This window comes from Monopterus albus, unplaced genomic scaffold (genome assembly GCF_001952655.1).
Source record: "Monopterus albus unplaced genomic scaffold, M_albus_1.0 scaffold346.1, whole genome shotgun sequence".
NCBI classification, from domain to species: domain Eukaryota; kingdom Metazoa; phylum Chordata; class Actinopteri; order Synbranchiformes; family Synbranchidae; genus Monopterus; species Monopterus albus.
In genome coordinates this window covers 111,638-132,485 of record NW_018128226.1, presented here as the reverse complement: position 1 = coordinate 132,485, position 20,848 = coordinate 111,638, and the positions used below count along the sequence as shown (strand labels likewise).

The window sequence follows — 20,848 nt, the reverse complement described above, 5'->3', positions numbered from 1 at the left end:
ATGAACAAATGATTTTAGCATATGGCTGCAATATAACAAAGAGTGAAAAATTTAAGGGTCTGAATACTTTCCGTACTCACTGTATATCAGTATTCTCAGAACAACCCAAAGCCAGTAGTATCTGTGTTTGTCTGTGGTATATGAAAAGGAAAGTTTCTGATGGGTGTAAACCAGGGGTTTCTACAGCGAGCTCTCGGCTGAGAGCTCATACACGTGGAGGAGAGGTGATGCGAGACAGCTCCCCACACACGCAATAAATATGAAAGAGCAAAGAGTCTGGTCTTTAAACAAAAATAATCATCTGGAACTCGCAGGTACAATATCTAAAGTCTTTATGTGCAAGATTCGAGCTGAAGTCTTCACCACAAACAAGTCTAGTCACGTCAAAACCCCAACCTCCCCTGAACATTGTCATTTTGTTTTCTACATTAAATCTTTTAAATAAACCTAGAGCATTTTGTCATTTCATATACACATATATTTATATATACTTTGAATCTTTTCCTATATGCCATCCTTTTTAAATTGTCTCAAGTTGAGCAGAGGACCTGTGTAATGAGAAAAAGTCTGTCCACCGGATGAAGATACAAAGCCAGAATGAAGCGCACGGCTGTTCACACACTCACATGACAAACATACAGTGTGAAAGAAAACCTCTAGGAGCTGAATGGTCTGTGTCGAGTCCCGATGGCAACCAGGTGGACAGCTTTACTCGGATGACAACTTGCTGCTGCTCTGAACTGTCACCTGTATCATTAACCTGTGTTTACGCCGGGTTTGTCTGATCCTGAAATAGTTCCATCAGCAGCTTGGCAATGACAGCTGGTCAGCGCAGTATTTATGAGCCGTGATCAGATTTCATAAAGCCACAAACAGTTGAAGTGCATCATTAAAAATTAAAGTCAAATGCCAATAGACAGATTTACAAGTGAATGACGGGCTTCAGAGACACAAGCTGCTCCAGCAGAAACGGACGTGGCGTGTACAGAACCCTGCTGCAGCTGTCAGGACTGAGAAGGCAGAATACAATGCTTGGCACGATCAGATCCACATACGCATACACTTTACTGGGAAATGTTCTGATAATCATTCATCAAAAAAGCAGAACCACGGCCCCGGATGCAGCTTGTCCAGTGTGAGCTGATGGGGGCTTTTTCACAGGTAAAACTGAATGTTTGGGGGTTTTGTGCTATATGAACACACGTTTAGAAAACAATCATTAGTCAATCGATAACAATGGCAACAACGCAGTCGCATTCCCAGGAAAAAATTGCAATGTACTGGAAAAACCGCTTTGTTGTTGCTATTTTCCGACTTCTGTCAAAGACAGCTAAATGCTCTCTGCAGGCTGTCCAAGGGCATTCTGGGAAATGCAGGCCAAATCAACCACACAGGACTACATGTAGATGAGGCAGGTTGCAGGAATGAGTGCAAAAAAGATTTCCAACCCTTCATAGGAAAAAAAAAACCAAGCACCTGAAACGCCTTGAACATGTGGGAGACCATGTTGACTATGATCACGGTGTTTGAGGGTGAATTCTTCCTTTAATTAGCCCCCTGCACTCAGACTCCCCCCCACAGCTGGCCCAACGCTGAAATTTTAAATCATCATGTGTGAGCAGGGCGATGAATTATTTCCAAAAATCTGCGCGACATGATGCAGTGTGTACGTGCTTGTCATCTAATGAGGGTCTCGGCTCCATGACACAATCCAACTGAGGTAATGCAGCACTGCAAGTGATTGAAAGCTGTCAGACTCCTGCCTGTTCACACCCCCACCCCCACCCAGCAGGAACACAAGCCTTCTCCGCCTCCTCCTCTTCATCCCTCCCCTGAAAGCCAGGAAAGATTCACAAACGGACCGACAGAGAAGTCCTCGATAATGCAAACACGTTAGACTAAAACATTGGAGATGCACAGAGACAGGGTTGCTTATATACATAGAGTCACTTCCACGGCCCCGTCCTCCCTCCACCGCCATCTCTTTCTGTAAATGAGGCCTTCATACACTAAAGTTACACCACTGTCTGTGGTCACCCATCCCCAGGTACACCAGTCTTCATGGTTCCCATAGTAACCAGCTGCTGTTTGTTAGCCAATAAAATCTCAGTCTCTATGGTAACTGGGTGTACAAGAGCCAATCTGTAAGAGTCTGTGGTCCTTGTACTTCCAGTTTCTGTAAAGGAATGATGAACCACCCCCACACCCACAAAAACCACAAATGCCCTTGGCCGCTGTGCATCCGGGAGCGACACCTGCCATCAAAGCAGGCCCGTCCTGGGTGACTCAAGTAAATATTGACATTGGCACTTTATGCACTTCAGTAACAGGGGGAATGGCTAGAGAGAGTGATGAGAAGAACCAGTCGAGCAGCCTTTTATCGTTGATTTTCCTCTTGTAAAAATACATTCCCCACTAAAGCCTGGCCTCATCTGCATCGCCTCCGAGAGACAAAGGGAAACACCTCTCAGAAGGCCAACAGTAATCACATTGAGCCCTGTGGGTCTGTGGAGGAGCCATCAGGTCACTGCTGTTCTCCTGATTTGAAGAGAGCCAGGTGGTTGGTGAGGGAGACAGGGAGGATGCCGGGGAAGGACAAAGGAAAAGAGAGAGACTGGGACAAGAGAGGACCGCGCGTTAGTCCTCATCACATTCATGCAGAGGTTCTTCACATGCTGAGTCCTCCCGATTATTTCTCTCCTCGCCTCGTTGTCTGTCCTTCCTCTTGGTGACTGGCAAGGTCCCATGGCAGGAAAAAACTACATCACACTTATGACTGGTCGCCATGTGGAGCGAGTGTGTGGTCGGCAGGGGGATGGTGGGCATCCGCACACACACTTCGAGGTGTTGTGGGAGTGTGGGATGCAGTGTGTGTGTCAAGTGTGTGTGTTTGGCTGTGTATATGTGTGTGTGTGTGGGTGTGTGACTGCATGTGTGTGTGTTCACAGGCCATTGCTATTGCGGTGTGTGAGGGGAGGTTTGGAGAGCTCCACCACTCCGGCCTGACTTTTCCCGATGACTTTAGGGGCACGACGCAGCAGCTTCTGGGCTTCTGTGAACGCTTCGTTCAGCTCTTTCTTCCACTGCACAAACTCCGGATCGCTCTGCAGAACAAAACAAAAAACACACACACACATAAAGGGAACTGCTCTGTCTCACTGAGGCTGATCAGACAGGTAAACCATGGGATGGCGGTCCTACCTCACACTGCAGCACAAACTGCTTCCCTCCTTTGATGCGCAGCAGGATACACTTCTTGTCTTTGATCTGTGTTTCCTCCACCGACGAAATCTGCTCCATCGTCAGCAGGTTTTGCTGTGAACAAAAGTGACCAATCAAACGTGCAAATGTGGAGTGCACAGCAGGCCAGACATAATGATGCATCATGGCCACAGCGGACTTCCACTCCAGAAAGCAATGGTTACTGCAGAGAGGAGACACTAGCAGCTTAGCTGGACTTGAGGCTCGACTCCTTGTAAAGACCTGACAAAAACCAGTGCCAACACATGATGACAGCATCAGGCAAGGCTTTGAAAGCTGCTACTTCATTTAAAGGACCCGGTCCCCGCAGAGGAGTCGGCCTTTATTTACAGGCTTGAACACGGTAACTACAGGCCGTGTTCAGACCCGCTGTCGGTCGAATGGAGCCAGCTTGTCAATATAAGACAGCAGTTTGGAGATTTGCTGCTATTCAACAAATAATCTCTGTATAAACTGTGAATCCTTTGGAAAAGCACTAAGGTCAGTTAACGATTAGATCCTGGTGTCGTGTGCCAACAAGGTGGTCTGGCATAGAACTGGGAATAATCGTTTCTCCCTCTACAAGCTACACCTGTCACTGCGTTTAGTCGCTTGTTGTGCACCTCTACAGCTCTTGCCTGAACTGAGCAGCAGTTCCTCAGAGGGTTTTAGATCAGCTGATTTACTTGATGGATAACTGCTGATATTGCAGAAAACATCTAAACATGACATTTATGGGGCAGACCTGAAGTTAAAGGGAGCATGTTTTCATTATGTCTATGCAGATTTATGGATGTTTATCCTGGATGCAACCTCTGAAAAGAAAGGGAGCGGTGTATAATGGATGCTAGTTGGAGTCCAAAGGGTTAAATGGACAAGGTCTTACTTTTGAGGACTTGCCCTGAAACGTTTGCAAGCAGCTCTGAGTTACTCTTGTTCATCTACAGTGGTGTGAAAAAGTATTTGCCCCCTTACTGATTTCTTATCTTTTTGCATGTTTGTCACACTGTAATGTTTCAGATCATCAAACAAATTTAAATATTAGTCAACGATAACACAAGTAAACACATCATGCAGTTTTTAAATGAAGGTTTTTATTATTAAGGCAAAACAAAATCCAAAACTACATAGCCCTGTGTGAAGAAATGTTCGCCCCCCTGTCAAAACATAACTTAACTCTGGTTTATTGCACCTGAGTTCAATTTCTCTAGCCACACCCAGGCCTGATTACTGCCACACCTGTTCGCAATCAAGAAATCACTTAAATAGGACCTGCCTGACAAAGTGAAGTAGACCAAAAGATCCTCAAAAGCTAGACATCATGCCGAGATCCAAAGAAATTCAAAAACAAATGAGAAAGAGAATAATGGAGCTCTATCAGTCCGGAAAAGGTTATAAAGCCATTTCTAAAGCTTTGGGACTGCAGCGAACCACAGTGAGAGCCATTATCCACAAATGGCGAAAACATGGAACAGTGGAGAACCTTCCCAGGAGTGGCCAGCCGACCAAAATTACCCCAAGAGCGCAGCGACAACTCATCCAAGAGGTCACAAAAGACCCCACAACAACATCCAAAGAACTGCAGGCCTCACTTGCCTCAGTTAAGCTGAGTGTTCATGACTCCACCATAAGAAAGAGACTGGGCAAAAATGGTTTGCATGGCAGAGTTCAAAGACGAAAACCACTGCTGAGCCAAAAGAACATAAAGGGCCGTCTCAGTTTTGCCAGAAAACATCTTGATGATCCCCAAGACGTTTGGGATAATACTCTGTGGACAGACAAGACAAAAGTTGAACTTTTTGGAAGGTGTGTGTCCCATTATGTGTGGCGTAAAAGTAACACCGCATTTCAGAAAATTTGTTTGATGATCTGAAACATTACAGTGTGACAAACATGCAAAAAGATAAGAAATCAGTAAGGGGGCAAATACTTTTTCACACCACTGTAACAGCAGCCGTTTGAGGAGGGCGCAAGGAGTTGAGCACACACCACTGAGACTGAACCAGGGAGGAGCACTACAGCTCTACACAGCTTCTGGACAAACACAGCAGGGACCTGGACCTGGTGTTAGCACTCACCCCATCTCTCTGCTTTTTAAAATGGCTTAGCCACTTCTCCGTCAGCACGAGTTCAGGACAAACAGACAGACATATGTTCACACACAGCAGCAGAAGACCCGCTTCAGGACGGACAGACATCCACAGAGTGAAACTCACCCGTGACTCGCCCTCGCACCTCCACTCCACGCGGTTGGGGAACAGATAGAAGTATCGGCGCTGCCACTGAGTCAGGAACGGGTTCCCCAGCTTCAGCATGTACCCGTGCATTATGCAGTCCTTCCCCAGGGCGTAGTCTGCACACAGACACACACGGTTAGATACCTGCTGGTGCACTGTGACAGGGCTGTTGTGTTTGTGATCTGCTGTCTGTCAGCCTCCTCCGCCTGTCCATTATCATTACCCTCCTCATGGCCCAGCTGCTTGTTCTTAGCCCTCTTGCGAGCTTCGTTCTTGTCCGTGTCCGAGTTGACGGCTTCGTACACCGTCTCTGCCACCTCCTGCTGCCAGCGCTCTGATATGACCAGAGGAAAGTTCTTGTACAGCTCCTGGTCACTGTCCAGTAACTGAGGGACAACGACAGGAACATTTAGCAATGACTCTTCTCATGTGTTGAACTGTTAATATCCAGCATCCCACTGAGCCCTGCTGCTTTTGGCCACATGCACCTGACATCTTTTGAAAAGTCTGGATTCAAGAGCACAAACCTGGCAACAATTTTTAACTTAAATATTTTAACCACCCCATTTGGATCAGTGAGGGCAGAGTAAATATTAAGGCCATCTCTCAGTGTCACACCGTACTACACTACAGTAGAGTGTGGTGTAATCTTCATGGTCTCTAAGACGTTGCCTGATCAGTTTCTGTCTCGTGTTATTTATTGTCTTGCAGACAGTCACTTTGTTCTGAATGGATTAACATCAGACGACTGGAGCTACACTGGGTCCTTCTTGCACCTTAATGCTCTCCCATTACTAGACAGCACTTATGAAAAAGATTACTCCTGTGTTAATGACAAGCACTGTCTGGGGAAATGTAAGCAAACTCTTTTGTCTTTTATTCCTCTGCACTGAAGTGTCAGAGGGCGAGTAACTGCTACTGCAGGCACATTAAAATTAATGAGGAACGAAGCTGCTGCTCCAGGGGAACCAAAAAAAAAAACCATCACAGGGAGAAATGTGGATTTATTGATCAGTTTACTTTCATCTATCACACAGAAAAACCTGAAAACCTCACGCTTTCCTTAGAAAACGACAAAGCACTAATCGATCATCAAAATAGTTTGGGATTGCTGATTTGTTCTCACTCAAGCGTATTTTGAGGGTAAACAAATAAAAGGTCAGATTGGTTGGCAAACAGTTTTATTTATCAATCAATTCATTGCTTGGTCTATTGATGAAAAAAAGTGCGAGAAATGTTTGCGACAAGCTCCTAAAAGTAGCAGCTGCTGTTTCTCACTGGAGCTGGAGATGTCGCGGTAGCTAGCTAGAGCTGACGAGTATCTGACTTTGGAAATCTGATTTTTACTGGTCTTCAGCAAGCTACTTTTTCCCTTATACTGAAAATGCACTTATTTATGTTATGAAGATACTGTGGCAGGTAGTCTTCTCCTCCTGCTGAGCCCACATCCTGTTATTTGTGACCGGGTATAAAATGCTGAGGGGAACACGGTGTACAGACAAGTCCTGTGGTGAGGTAAGTGGGTAATAAAGGCAGCTTATGGAGTCTGTTGTACCTTGATACCCTTGGTGTCCTCCTCGTCGAAGGAGCCTATGTCAAAAGCATCTGCAGCGTTCACCTCTCCTCTGGGAGGGATTAAAGGAGGAGAGTACTAGAGAGAGAGGGAAGGAAGAGAGAGAGATGGCTTTCAGACGGGAACAGGAACAGAAGAAATGGCAGGAGGGGAAACAGGGACTGCGCACTGCTTCCTGAAGTGATGCGGTAACCATAGCAACTGTGTCCATTGTGGCCTATGAACCCATGATGTGACCTGATGTGCTGCTCAAATTAACCAGACAATTTGATGCTTTTTATCCAGAACAACTTCAAACCATCAACAAGCCATGGGAACCAACTGAGGTACTGATTTCTTGGCCTGACCATCCATACCTTAGAGTTACTCAGACGCAGACATGATGGTGTCCTTTTTGTTCAGTTAATTGCCTGTTTTTTCTTTAAAGCCTGTACCAGTAGCTTTACATGTTTAGACCTTATAATATATGAATATCTGTAATACATTGACCAGAGGGAAACAAAGCACCTGGAAAAACTCTTTTAGGTCAATGCATTTTAAAAAGAACAGTAATAACAGTACAATTACTGTTACATATTTATTGTTGTAATGAAAATACACAGGATGTGTGAATAAATAAACTTTAGAAAACTACTGGTCTGGAACTGTTGATCTGAAGATTCCTGCAAAAATAATCAATTCTTACACAGGAAATCGGTCTAGATTTACGCTGACAAACAGTTCAAAAAGCATCAGTCAGTGCTAGAAACAACAGCAGCAAATCAATCACTCCACAGTTTGGTGTTTGATTAGGCAGAACAGACAGACTGACCAAAACAATAAGCTCACAGGTTCACTAAATAAATCTGAAAAAGCCCGTGGCACAGAGAACAAAAGATGATTCATGGAGCAGTAAAACTCACTCACCTTCTGGAGGTACACCTGCTGCCAGTCGATGCCTTTAAAAAACTGATGCTCCTTCACCTCCAGGGCTCTGCATGTGTGACAGAGAGAGAGCGATACTGACGGAGGGTTTCTCACCAACATTTCAATCTTCATTTCAACACTAGGTGGTAGTGTTTGCCACACTACTGCCCTCTGACTAGAACACACACAATCCTGCTGTTTAACCAAAAACCCAGTGCAGACAGTGATCCGTCACTCCGGTTTAGTGCTAAGCCGATGACAAAGCCGAAATGACAGCACTGGTGAAATTAGTTATGAACTCTGTGTCTCTTTCTATCGTCGTCAGTGGGTCACAAAGTACAGCACTCGTTATTTTCTGCCTTAATGAGCACATGTAGCAAAATGTGATCAAATCATTTGCACGCCTGTGGTCATAAACAACTGATAATGGACAGAGGTCAATGTGAAGTATCTGTGTGTCATACCCTCGGCCCTGGCAGCCAAGCCTCTTGGATACGTCTCTCTGAAGCAGTCCCTCCAGCAGATCTTTGAGCTCTGCAGTGAAGGAGTCTGGCAGCTCCACGTTCTGCAAGAGAAAGAGGGCAGGAGGAAACAAGGGGCAGACGCCGAGAACGGGGTGTTTGAAAATAGATCAAACATCATTTGCACCTATTACTGAAGAACAAAGGTTGTATAAAATATCAGAGCGTGGTCCACCTCATACTAAATTAGAGTAACTGCGACCCCTCAACACCCCCCCTCCAACCCCCCATTTTTAAATTCACTTCTTTTGTTTGCATGACCTCTTGAAACTGTGCTGGCTGGAACGTGTGTTCAGAGACCAACAGCTACAGCTCGGTGTAAGAGAGCACAGAGCAGATTCTGTGATGCTTCTCATGTGGAGTCTGTTCACTGCGCTCAGAATAAATGTGTTCGTTTAGGTCAACAAAGACCAACCAAGAAGAGCGCCTGGGTCATTTTTAATTTTATTCAATTTGGCGTTGTCGGCAGGACTCCAACACAACTGGACTTGGGGTTTTCACTTCCTGTTGTTTGATCCTTGGCGCCACTTGGGCATCAAAAGGAGAAGATCGTCAGAGGTAGAGTGACTGAAATGCAGAGTGAACTGTTTAGATACAGGATTATTTTTTAGGAGAACGTGCAACCCGTGTTGTGTACGTTACTGACAGAAGTAGAACCAAGAGGCTGCCAAACTGTTGAAAGCAGTGAAGAATCCGAATCTTGCCTTGGATTCACAAACTCCTGAAAGTCTTCAGTTGCACTGAAGATAGTTAGTTTGGGGTTTGTTTTATAAAACTTTGACTGTTTCCAGGTATCTGGTGATCCATCTACTGCATGTATTACTGTCCAACAGTCACTGCAGATCTGGAAATAAAACGCGTTTGTCTCTCAATGTTGGTGCTAAAACTCCACCTCAGCAGATATACTGAACTCTATTTCAGAAAAAAAGCACTAACATTTTATAATACTCAATGTTTTGCATGAAAACTAAGTCTGTATTGTAAAAACTGCTGTAGTGCAGTACAAACTATAATGTAGTATTGACTGGAACTTCATGTACCTCAAAACCTGCACATCAGAAACCAAAGAGTCTGTTGATCAATCACATTCAGAACGTGCACGGTAAGTGTAACCCACCTCCAGATGGTGGACAGACCACAGTCTCATACAGAAACTAATTATTAAATCCAGTGATACTGTTTGAGAATATCTGCTAGGCCAGACACACAACAGTAAAGAGAGCGTATCGACTGGTCAGGGCTGTTTCAAAACCTGCTCATGCTCCTGTCATGTCTTGTTCGATACGATATTTTCCCACCTCTCGGGATAAGATGTGCTTCATGTGCATCAACTGCTGTCATTTCCTGGAACCCTGACTGTTTCTACTCAAAGCTTCCTGATGCAAAAATGTTTCAAGCCACAGCTGTTGCCTCAAAACCGACTGTGCATTCGTGCCTGGTTCAGTCTGATCATTGTTGAGGAAGTAAAACGTTATTGACAGCCACCTTCTGTCTTCAGCCCGCCCCCCCCAGTCCTGTTAGACTAGAGCAGCCAGATTCTTGGGCCAATCCACTTCCTTATCTTCACTGAATCGTATCTACTTTTGTCCAGAAGGCTGTGCCACAGCAGTGACTCTGAGGAACGAGCGTCAGGAACTGTTTATCGTCACTAACTCAATAGAATTTATGACATGAAGCCACTAAGCCTGTCATTTATTCTCTCAGTGACCAGGGTGTATCAGCTCCAAGCCCCTTCACTAGGCAAGGTGAGTTTATTTGTGTAGCACGTTTAAAGTACAAAGTGACTCACACAGAAAGTGCATTCACAAACACAAGACAATATAAAATCCACATTTAAAGAGGATTTAAACTGTTAGGCCTAGCCAGATGGAATTCATAGGACATCGGTTTTGCTCGATGTTCATCTTATGTCAAAAAAGGGGGAAGCTGTGGTAGAATATTCTGAAATGTATATTGTCAAATTATTGATAAACTCTCTTCTGTAAGTAATTGAGAGTATGCTGTAATAGCCGGTAGCAGTTCCTGTTTGCACTGTACCCATGGACGTACAGACAATTGTTAATGGGAAACTCTGACGGAAAATTAAAAACCTGTTGATTCTCGGGCAAGTGTCCGTTTCCACAGTTCCTAAGTGGATTTACACTCCTCTATTTGTGAAGGACATGGGAGAAAATGACATCCTCGCTGCAGTCACACTGAATTTAAAAATGTTCTCATTTGACTGAGCTGTGTGTGGTTTTTAAGTCCCACTGCAGCTCCAACTGTTGACTACGGGACAAATCAGTGGCCAACCTACAATAACTAAGCCCTTGCCGTTTTTTTTAGCCTCACATCTCCGTCTCGCTGACAGGCTTTACTCGGCTGTTTCATCTGTCGGGATCTGTTCCATCCCTCCTTCTCTCCACCTCTTCCTGTCTTGGCTGCTCAGTGCTCACCCTGTTCACTGCTTCTATTGTGTTTATGTAATGACACCATTCATCACGTTTAATAAACACAAAGACATATAGAGCAGCTATTTTTAGCTTGGCCAGGGCTGAATCACAGCTTATTCGCCCCTCTCTATCGGCCGCTCTCTCACACACAGACAAGGATTAAAGGGATGAACCAGATTAAGTGGCTGGATTAAGATCCTAAACTGGATTTATTGTGATATGAAAGATCATACTTTCTCTGTTTACAGGTCCTGCTCAGCCGAATAGCGCCTGTCTCTGTGTGTTTGCGTGTGTGGGAGGAAGCAGCTACCCTTCGCAACTGCTTCACATCCTGACAAACACATAAACCGACACAGAGACCTGGACGTGTTCCACTGATGGGCAACTGCTGCTGCTGGCAAACCGAGCGAAGAGGAGCAAAGCTGTGGTGAAGACTCACTTCACAGTTTGTTACTGTAAAGTCAGTCGAGTTAAAACAACACGTCTTCTTTGCCGAACCCTGGATGTGAAGACAAAGTCACTGGATGTGCTCAAGGGACATCGTCCACCCCGAGTGTCTGCTGAATCTGACCAATGTGACATCACAAGGCTCAACAGTACATTCTGCCAACAGACAATTCTAATTAGGACAGGGTGCCAAGCCTCGATGCTTCACTGGTATAGCCTGAAATGTGTGTGTAGCGCTGCCTATCCAAAACCTGAGGTTATTTATGTCATACCCCCTGGCCTCTTAAAAACAATGATGCTTGTGCTGTTGGCCAGTTCTTGTTCAAACAGCGGTTTCAAAAAAATGGGTCTTACTTTAGTAGAGCATGGCCTCAGGAAACATTGCTCTTTATTCATTACACAATGATCTGGAAACGTGGCGACACCAGCAAAGTGAATCCTGACGAGGCACAAACAGGCAGGTTGGAAATAAACCTCCAGGTGAGACCGATTTGTTTAGAAGAGAAAACAATGGCAAATGATAAAGTTACAGCCCAACCAGTGCCTTGTAAAACTCCATCAAAGTCCACTTCCTGCTCCAGCTTTGACCTACTGAACTTACTGCAGGTGAGCTCAGGCTGTTTTCCTGTCGAGTGCTCATGTTCACCTACACACAGGACTGAACGGCTATCAGCTTTTATATCACAGCTGTGTTTTGAAAGAGAAAACTGTACAATGGTTGGAATTATAACTCATCATTAACAGTGACTCCACAAGCTGAAACAAGGTAAAGGTTAAGACAGCGACTGTTGATTTCAGTGGCTACAGTGAAAACTGTGACCGGTAGAATAAGTCTGCTGTCGTCAGTGAACACTGGATCCACCGACGGTGTGTGAACTGGCCAAGCAACAAAATAAAAGCTCTTGACTGCTGTCTGGTTAAATAGCTCTCTGCGTGCTGGTGTCTGTCTTGTTCATCCTTAGCCAAAGAGGACGATTCACTTCTAACTCATGTTCAGAAAGCTGGGAACATCTGCTGTTAAAAAGACCCAAGGGGCAGGTCAGAGTTGGATTTGTCTAGTGTAACCGACAGACATTTGATATGTGTTTATTATTTGATATGTGTTCTTTGACAAGTACAAGTAAATGACTATGAAGTTGCAAATACGCATCTTCTGCAGATCGTGGGGAAAAAAAACAAAAACCACTCTGCACGTTCTCCACGGTGACGCTCGAACATGTGAGTGAGGCAGCAAGAAGCAGAGCCCAGCTATGGATGGAGATGAGCTGTAAAACTTCAAAACCCACGAAATTCTTTGTGCATTTTGATGTCTTTCTTCTTTTAAAGTTTGCCTGGAGCACAGATCCCTGCCTCCCTGAGTAAACCTGTGCTGGATGTAGCTGTGAATCCATCTGACCCCAGGGGTGTACTTTAATTTTCCAGCTTGGCTGCCAGCTCGGTTTAGCTAAGCCAGGTTTCTGTCATATGCCTCATCTCCGTGTCTCCCCATGACACAGCAGAGTAAACAGACAGCCGAGTGCTGGATGGCAAACAGAAGGACTAATAGACGACCCTGAACTTGACCGACAAAGACATTTATCTCTGTCGAGAACGTGCAGGGAAAACATACTCCACCTGGCACCAGAACATGGCTCACACAGGTACATAGGTGTCGTGTAATTAGACTGCACCGGGGATCCTTCCACTATTTGCTCACACACAATACAGTGTGCACAGGGATATAAAGATCTATTTGCATTTCATATGACTGTAAGGTAAACACAGACCCAGCCCATGTGTTCAGGGTTAAATAAAGACTCATACTTTATAATGTGTTTACACAGAAACTCCTTGCAATGTGTATCCACCACCACGGACACCTTTGTTAGTGCTGCCGACTTCTAGGAAGCCTGTGGGGTGTAGACGTGTCTTACCATGGTGAGTGTCATGCGATCGATCTCATGTTTGTCTTTGGTCTTGTGCTGTCTGAAGGGACTGTGCCTACACAGGAGAGAGAAGAGAGAAGAGAGACAGCGACTCACACTCTTGACTGCAGATGCGAGGGGGAAAGCCCAGGAGGAGGAGACGGCCTCGAGCCCGGAACAAATCACACACATGCTGCCAATCACACCTTTCAAACTCCTCATACTTCAACTGAAGCAGCAGGTTCACATATATTAACAGATAACACTACAAATGAAAAATGTCTAATTAGACATTACCTAGACCTGCCTCAGTCTGATTAGCCACCTGCAGGTTCAAGCGCTGGCGTGGAGCTTTAAGGGGGTTTGAGTGTGGTCACATCCGCGATTGGCACAAAACTGATTACATCCTACGTGCATGTGATCGCCCCCAAATGAAAGTTAAGAGTTGTCACTTTAACCTCGTAGTCATTGGGCCTGAACAGATTTTTCTGTACCGTGTCCCAGCTGTGCTTAGTGTTTTCTCTTCACAGCTTGTCCAGACCTGGGGTGTTTCCCATGTCTCTTACATGCTCGTTCTTTGGCTCTCGATATCGGCTCTGACAAGCGAGGAGGCGGCTGCTGGAGGAGCCATGAGCGATGAACCGACACGCCATATCAGAAATCAGCTGGTGACTAGACGCTTCAGATGAAGGACCAGAGGAAAAGACATCTCATGCCGTTAATACCCTGTTTCCTTGAGTCCTCTCTCTCCTCGGGACTAAGCTGCAATGAAGGGAACGCCGACCCATAGAAAAAAACCTGAGAAACACCCCTGCTGTTCGAGTCAATCCGTCTTTCGCAATGAGAAAAAGAAAACCACCAGTCTGACCTGAAATCATAGCACCTTAATCTGAATGAATGTGGAGGTTAAATATGAAACCAAATATGTCAGAGCTGAAACATTCTGTTCTCCATATCAATATTATCGTGGTTTTTAATTCAGAGTTTTGTTGTTAAACCTTTTCTCTGATTATTATTGGAGTATTTCAGCACAACAACTCAGAGAGTTCAGTAGCTGAACTTGTCCGGCAGCTGCCACAGGCTCTTTATGCAGGTGTGTAACATCCACTGTCACCTACTGTAGGCTGTAATATCCCCACCTAATCCCTCCGTAAATCTCCCTGAGTGCCTCTCATATTAGTCACGGCCCACTTTCCCTTAATATGTTTTTAGTTTCTAACATTGTGTCAGATGATTCCCTCCTCGTGTGGGGGGCCGTCTCAGGACACTGCTGGGATGAAACCTGGTAGACAGCTGTACCGTTCATTAGTTTTAAACCCCAACACGACTAGTGCTCAACTTATCTTCTCGTCTGCTGATTCTGAGAGCAGACTGGAGGCTCCACAACGGGAAAATAATCTTTGTCAACATTTTGGGGAATGAACTTTGTAGACAAACGGAAGCAAAGCAGGTGTCTTCCCCCTCATGAAGGGCTCTACCTCAGGTTTTGTCATCTTTAAACATATTGAGAATGTATTGTCCATTTCTAGTCAGTTCTCAGGTTCTGCTAAACCTTTACAGTCGGAGCCAGCATGTGGGCTACAACCTTAGACTGACGGGAAAAAACATGACTACACTTTGCTTTACTTTTAAAGTTTTACAGAGAGGATTCAGAATTTTGAGCCCAAGTGTTGAAACGTGCAGCCAACCTTTCACCAAAGACCAACACACTCCATCTTTAAAGTGTTCAAACACACTGATCCAAACATCAATGGAGAGACACGTCACACACACTCTTCTCTTTTTCTCTGCTTGCTCAGACCTAGCAACTATTACACACACACACACTTTTTTTTTTACCTGATTTCTGACCTACTGGGCCAGACCTCTGGCATTTACACACTCCAGATCAAACACACACACACACACACACACGAACAAGATCAAACACACACCAGACAGACGGTGAGTTGGTGAGAGCTGCAGAGAAGGGGGAGAGTAGATTCAAAGAGGCTCACTCAGAGCGGCAGGAGAGGTTTGAAAGCAGACGGCAGATGAGAGGAAAGAAAAAAGCTGCAGTATTTACCCTCGGAGGAGTTTGAAGAGCATACAGCCTAAGGAGAACCAGTCGGCACTGCTGTCGTACGCTGTCCCCTTCTGAAGAACCTCTGGAGCCATGTAACCATGAGTGCCACTGCAGCAAACACACCACAGGGTGACGTCAAACACCCTCCTTTGTTTTTACACATGCATGAGCAGAGACACACACTGAAGGTTGGCAATAAAATCGGCTGTTATTGTTCCCAACAGTGTTGTAGCTACTACAGCTTCAAAGAGCTGGTTCTGTCATACGCCACACTGCACTGCCAGTTTAATATCTTGGTTTTGAAGTTCGATTTTGGGCTTTTAGCCTTTATTTACAGTTCACAGCAGAGAGGCGGACTGCAAACAAGGGAGACAGAGAGCGCAGGGGAGACAAATGTCGGTGCTCGGACTCAATCCCAAGTTGCACATGCACTGCGCTGTAACCACTCTGCTCTGGAGCGTAACAATATCAGTTTGTTATATCAGTATTATTTTCCTGGTGTTTGTTAAAATGTAGTTTAGTTCCTAACACAGACAGCTGCTAACGACCTGTCTGTCTGCTGTTATATGTCAGTTAGGATGTAAGGAGTAAGAAAGGAACTAGTATCTGCAGCAGTGTGTAAACCGCTCACTACACAGTAGATCAGTCCAGACTAAGGTGGGGGTTTAGCAGCATTTGATCAAATCCAAGTCCAGTAGTGACTAACGTTATAACTACAACAGATTCAGTGTAGATCTGTGAACAGGATGCAGATGTTTAGTGGGAGCCACTAAATGAATGAATACAGATTCATTTAACAACACCTGTTGATATGAACTGTACAACAACAGCTGGAACATAATTTGCTTTTCACAAAACCCTTGACCCAAATAATGGAGCTAAATGACTTTCACATGTGGATTTGACCTAAGTAAAAAGTTGTACTGAAAGTGCTGTGATCAGCTGATCATTTCTCCGTGCTGACACAGTTCACTGGTGCAAAACCTTTCCCCAAGAGGAACCAGGGTCTAAATTAAGCTCCAGGCCCAGCAAAAGTCTCCGCACTCAGGGGCTGGTACCTTGTGAATGATCAGGAACATTTGCAGAGCTGACTGGTCAGGTACGCCAGTCCCTCCTGCAGCACTGTTACACACTGCATTTTAAAAATGTTTTGCATGTAGTTAGTGATAAAAGGCGACCGTAACAGATTAACTTCACCTTCACAGGGCCTTGACCCTTCTGTGGAAATGAAATCACCAAGTGCTGGACAAACTTTATCTTTTGCTAATAAAGATTAAAGAGGAAATGTGCAGTGTTTGATAGATTTGTTAGTATCAGAGCTTAACAAGTGCTGGTACTTTGCCAGGAACTGGATCCAAAATGCAACCCAGCACTAGTTCATGTTGACCTGCTGTGAGTTTTATTCATTCTCCATCATTAACATTTTATTTTTACTGATTAAACACTTGTGGCAGTCCCATTCATCCAACGTTATACCTGCTTGCCATCACGTTAGCACTTAGCTCAAAGCACCACTGTGCCTCACAGGCTGCAGACTTTCTCCTTCATGTATGAACCATCTGCCGATTAATGGGTGATCAGCTGAGCAACATCCTTTTCTACTTCTTCAGCTGTCATACAACTGTGCCAAGCTAATGAGACTCAGCAACACTAAACACAGCTAAGTGCATGTGTAATTATTACTGCAGCCAGGGCTCAATATTTAAGCTCCGCCCACCTCCCCCTAGAGAAACAAATCCCAGGAAAATGGGCTTCAACACAGACAGGCGCACTTACACACTGGCGTGGGGTTTTTTCTTGGAGAAGTCGCAGGCCAGGCCCAGGTCGGAGATACGGACGTGACCATGTTCGTCCAATAGGATATTCGCTGGCTGGGGGAGGACACACACAGGCAGAGGTGATATTGATGCAGAACAGGAGAGAAAAGATCAAAAGCATCAGAAACGATGTCGGAGACCTCACAAATTCTCGTCTTTGGTTTTGATTTCCACTCACCAGGAGAGAGTTCTGTGTGGACACAGACAACAGGAGAAAAGCCTCCTGTCCTGGTTATCCTCCACTGTTTGGCAAAACTGTGACTCACTTACTCTCGTTCCCTTCCTACACCTGAGAGTAGTATCTGCATTGCACTGCACTGTTTATCAAAGCCCTAAAACTGTTCCCTGACGTCCAGCGAAACAGACCTATTATTATGGCAACCAGTCCAAACAGGGGAATTGGAGGAAAAACAGACTGAAAACATGGCTGATGTGAAACAGCATCTGTGGAGGTAGTTTGTGGACACCAACGCTCTGTAGGTTTTGGTGTTTGTGAGATTTGATGACAGTAACAAAGAAAGAATGTCACCAGACGTCCTTTAAAAGTTCCCCGACCATTTCACAGGTCATTCCTGAATCATAGCAGCATGTCTACCTTGAGGTCTCTGTAGACGACGAAGCGGTTGTGCATGTGCTCCAGCCCCAGGATGATTTCAGCAGCATAGAAACGCATCTCCTTCTCGCTGAACACGCCGTGCTGAGACAGGTGGTAGTGCAGGTCACCCCCTAAACACACACACAGATAAAGACACACAACAGAAGACATCAGCGTGACCTTGTAAGACCTCATGCTTGAATCAATATGTTGATCATCTCCTCAGGGGAGAGAGTGAGAATAGATGAGACTTTCTGTGACTCTCTCTGCAGCAGCAACTGTCTCAGTTTTAACATATATTGGCTTGACTCTATCTTTAGCATAACCGAGGCTGAAGCAGTGCCTTACAGTGCACCACATGATGATGACTGTGCTGACTTTAAAAGGTGACTCAGGCTCTGATTAGGAGACTGGCTGAGTGCAGCCTCTGATGAAGCACCAAAACTGGCTGCTCGCTCTTAAGAGGAAATACTTACAATTACGTGCAAGTACAAAGAAAGCTGATATCAAATGTTAGGAAGGTTAATACAGGCAGGTCACTGTGGTGTGGTGCATTATCACTGAGGTCACAATCCCATCAGCTCCTGATTCTCTGGCCAGCGACATGCTGAGTAATCCAATCTCTCTGTCTCAGAATAGACTAACTGGGGCTGGAGTTTAACCTGAGGTGGGGGTCACCTCACCGTTCATGAGGTCCAGGATGAAGCAGAGCTTGTCGGGGGTGTGGAAGGCGTACGTCATACACACGATGAACGGACAGTCCTGGAGAGACGGAGAGTTTCAACAACTGGAATCAGAAACCGTTTCTCCGTGTGTTTTCTGTAAACCCGTTAACTAGTTTCAAACTAGTGATTTACTACTATTAGCGGTGGAAGAAGTACAGGGAGCCTTTACTCAAGTAAAAGTACCTGTACAATAGAGTAAAAATACTCCATTACAAATAAGTCTTGCATTAAAAATCCTATGCAAAAAGTAATGAAGTACTCATTCTGTAGTCAAGTACTATAATATCACAACATAAGCAGGAAAGTAGCAGCAGGTGAAGCTAGTTTGATCTACTTTATATACAGTTAGCATATACACTCACCGGCCACTTTATTAGGTACAGCTGTAGGCACTTCAGTGCAACACTTCCACGTTAGACAAGGTTCTCATTGTACAAGATGGATCACATTGTTTATGTACAACCTTTATCTGTAGAGTAACTAGTACCTTTATCAGTAGAGTAACTAGTACCTTTATGTGTGAAGTAACTAGTACCTTTATCTGTGAAGTAACTAGTACCTTTATCTGTAGAGTAACTAGTACCTTTATCTGTAGAGTAACTAGTACCTTTATCTGTAGAGTAACTAGTACCTTTATCTGTAGAGTAACTAGTAACTGTGTTAAATAAAATGTAATGGAGCAGACCTATAGAGCATCATGGAGAACACTCACTCACCCCTGTACTGACTAATGACAGCATGATTCTCTCATTGAGTGCTAGAGTCTCCCCCTGCTTCATCTTGATCCTCTTCTTGTCCAGACACTTCATGGCATACCTGACAATAAAACAATTGCATGTTAGAGCTTCTTCTCACTTGTATCCATTGGCTGTGTGTGTAATTTGCCTTACATCTTCCCCGTGTCGGCCTTCCTGCAGCCATACACCTCTCCAAAGCCGCCCCTGCCGATGATCCGATGGACGCTGAAGTCGTTCATGGTCAGCTGGAGATGGAGAGAGGAGCGGGCAGACTTAACAGACGCAGAACAGGAGTGGAAAGTACCTTTTTGAAGGATGGCACACTAAATGTGTTTGGTGTGGCTCAAACTGATTCTGGTGGTGTGTCTGAGTTCAGTTTATTCAGGGCTACTGTAAAAGCCATCGATCAAAGTCTGGTGCAGATAAAGCAACTGCATCAAGACAGCCTGAAAAGGTAGGTCTGGCCCGCTTCCTTTTGGGTGTGAACTCAAACCACATTGGCGCCAGGACTGTGAAAGTAGTTCACCGAGTTCACCCAGTGTGACTTCAGCATGTGACTTTGGTCACAGCACAGCAGGTAACCAAGCCTGAGGGGGGCGCCCACGACCAACCAGGAACTGACATCAATTTTAATATTTCATTATTTTGGCTCAAACTACTACAACACCCATGAAACTTGGCTGCCATTGCTATGGAGACGGGGCCAGTCAGAGGCCTGAATGCAAAACGTTCCAGTTGAAGGACATGGTAAATCTGAAGCACATCACAAATCAGTGTCCATAAATTGGCTTATAAAAATGCTCCTTATGTTGCAGAACCTGCCTAAGAATTATGTTTTTAAGTAATCCAGTGATAAGTGTCTGGTCATCTTGCAAACAGCTAACTCGGTATACTTTTAACAGAGACAGACTGAAATGTCCGTCTCCCAAAGCATTATGGAAGCAGTAATTACAAAACAGTTACCTAGCAAACAGAAGCCAGACAGAAAAATTAATAGGAGAGCTGAAATCAATTAACTTCTGTGTTGCATGTTACTTATATCCCTGGCCCACTCTCCTCACACTAAGCAGATATCTGCCCTGTGGACATACAGACTAAACCTAATCCCAGTGTCAGACTTTGAAAACTGGTCTGGACCACATGAACTACAGGAGTAGAAGTGATCTGGACTCACGTGGATGTTCAGCTCCACGTTCTTCCACTGGCAGAAACGAGTAAATTTATCACTGAGGAGGAAATAAGCAGAGAGTTGTATGTGAACAAATGGTGAAAGTACTACACACAGGTCCCAGACCTCCGCCTCCATCTCCCCTGACTCACCTCTCGATGAACTTCTGGAAGATATTCCCTCTCAAGCTGTCACAGATCTCCACTATGTATGGCTGCAGAGACACACACACACACACACACACAAACAGCAGCTCAGCTCCAGTGTTTATCTACAGCGTATCGCCGCCTGCTCCAGCAACTCGCTAACTATGTGGTAAACATTCCTTACAAACGTGTGTGAATTTAACTTGCATGCACTGTTATGACTGTGTGGTCAGTCCCCTTTTTAATCGGCTGCTGTTAAAAAAACTCCCCCTGAACATTCATATCAATCCGTTTTGACAACTGAGCCCCGGAGACACTTCTATGATCCCGCTGAA

General features: G+C 44.9%; 1 protein-coding gene across 1 annotated transcript in view; it reads right to left on the bottom strand.

Moving 5' to 3' along the window:
• The window catches only part of grk3 (G protein-coupled receptor kinase 3), a 56,101-nt gene continuing 35,253 nt past the window's right edge, over window positions 1-20,848 (bottom strand). The window contains exons 6-21 of the mRNA XM_020625111.1: window positions 20,520-20,581; window positions 20,374-20,425; window positions 19,353-19,444; window positions 19,179-19,278; window positions 18,421-18,499; window positions 17,738-17,868; window positions 17,102-17,196; window positions 15,326-15,433; window positions 13,270-13,336; window positions 8,421-8,521; window positions 7,957-8,023; window positions 7,033-7,128; window positions 5,701-5,863; window positions 5,457-5,593; window positions 3,202-3,315; window positions 1-3,104 (exon numbers count right to left, since the gene is read on the bottom strand). Of these exons, the coding sequence (XP_020480767.1) occupies window positions 2,943-3,104; window positions 3,202-3,315; window positions 5,457-5,593; window positions 5,701-5,863; window positions 7,033-7,128; window positions 7,957-8,023; window positions 8,421-8,521; window positions 13,270-13,336; window positions 15,326-15,433; window positions 17,102-17,196; window positions 17,738-17,868; window positions 18,421-18,499; window positions 19,179-19,278; window positions 19,353-19,444; window positions 20,374-20,425; window positions 20,520-20,581 (1,626 nt within the window). The 3' untranslated portion in view covers window positions 1-2,942. The remainder of the gene's footprint in view (window positions 3,105-3,201; window positions 3,316-5,456; window positions 5,594-5,700; window positions 5,864-7,032; window positions 7,129-7,956; window positions 8,024-8,420; window positions 8,522-13,269; window positions 13,337-15,325; window positions 15,434-17,101; window positions 17,197-17,737; window positions 17,869-18,420; window positions 18,500-19,178; window positions 19,279-19,352; window positions 19,445-20,373; window positions 20,426-20,519; window positions 20,582-20,848) is intronic.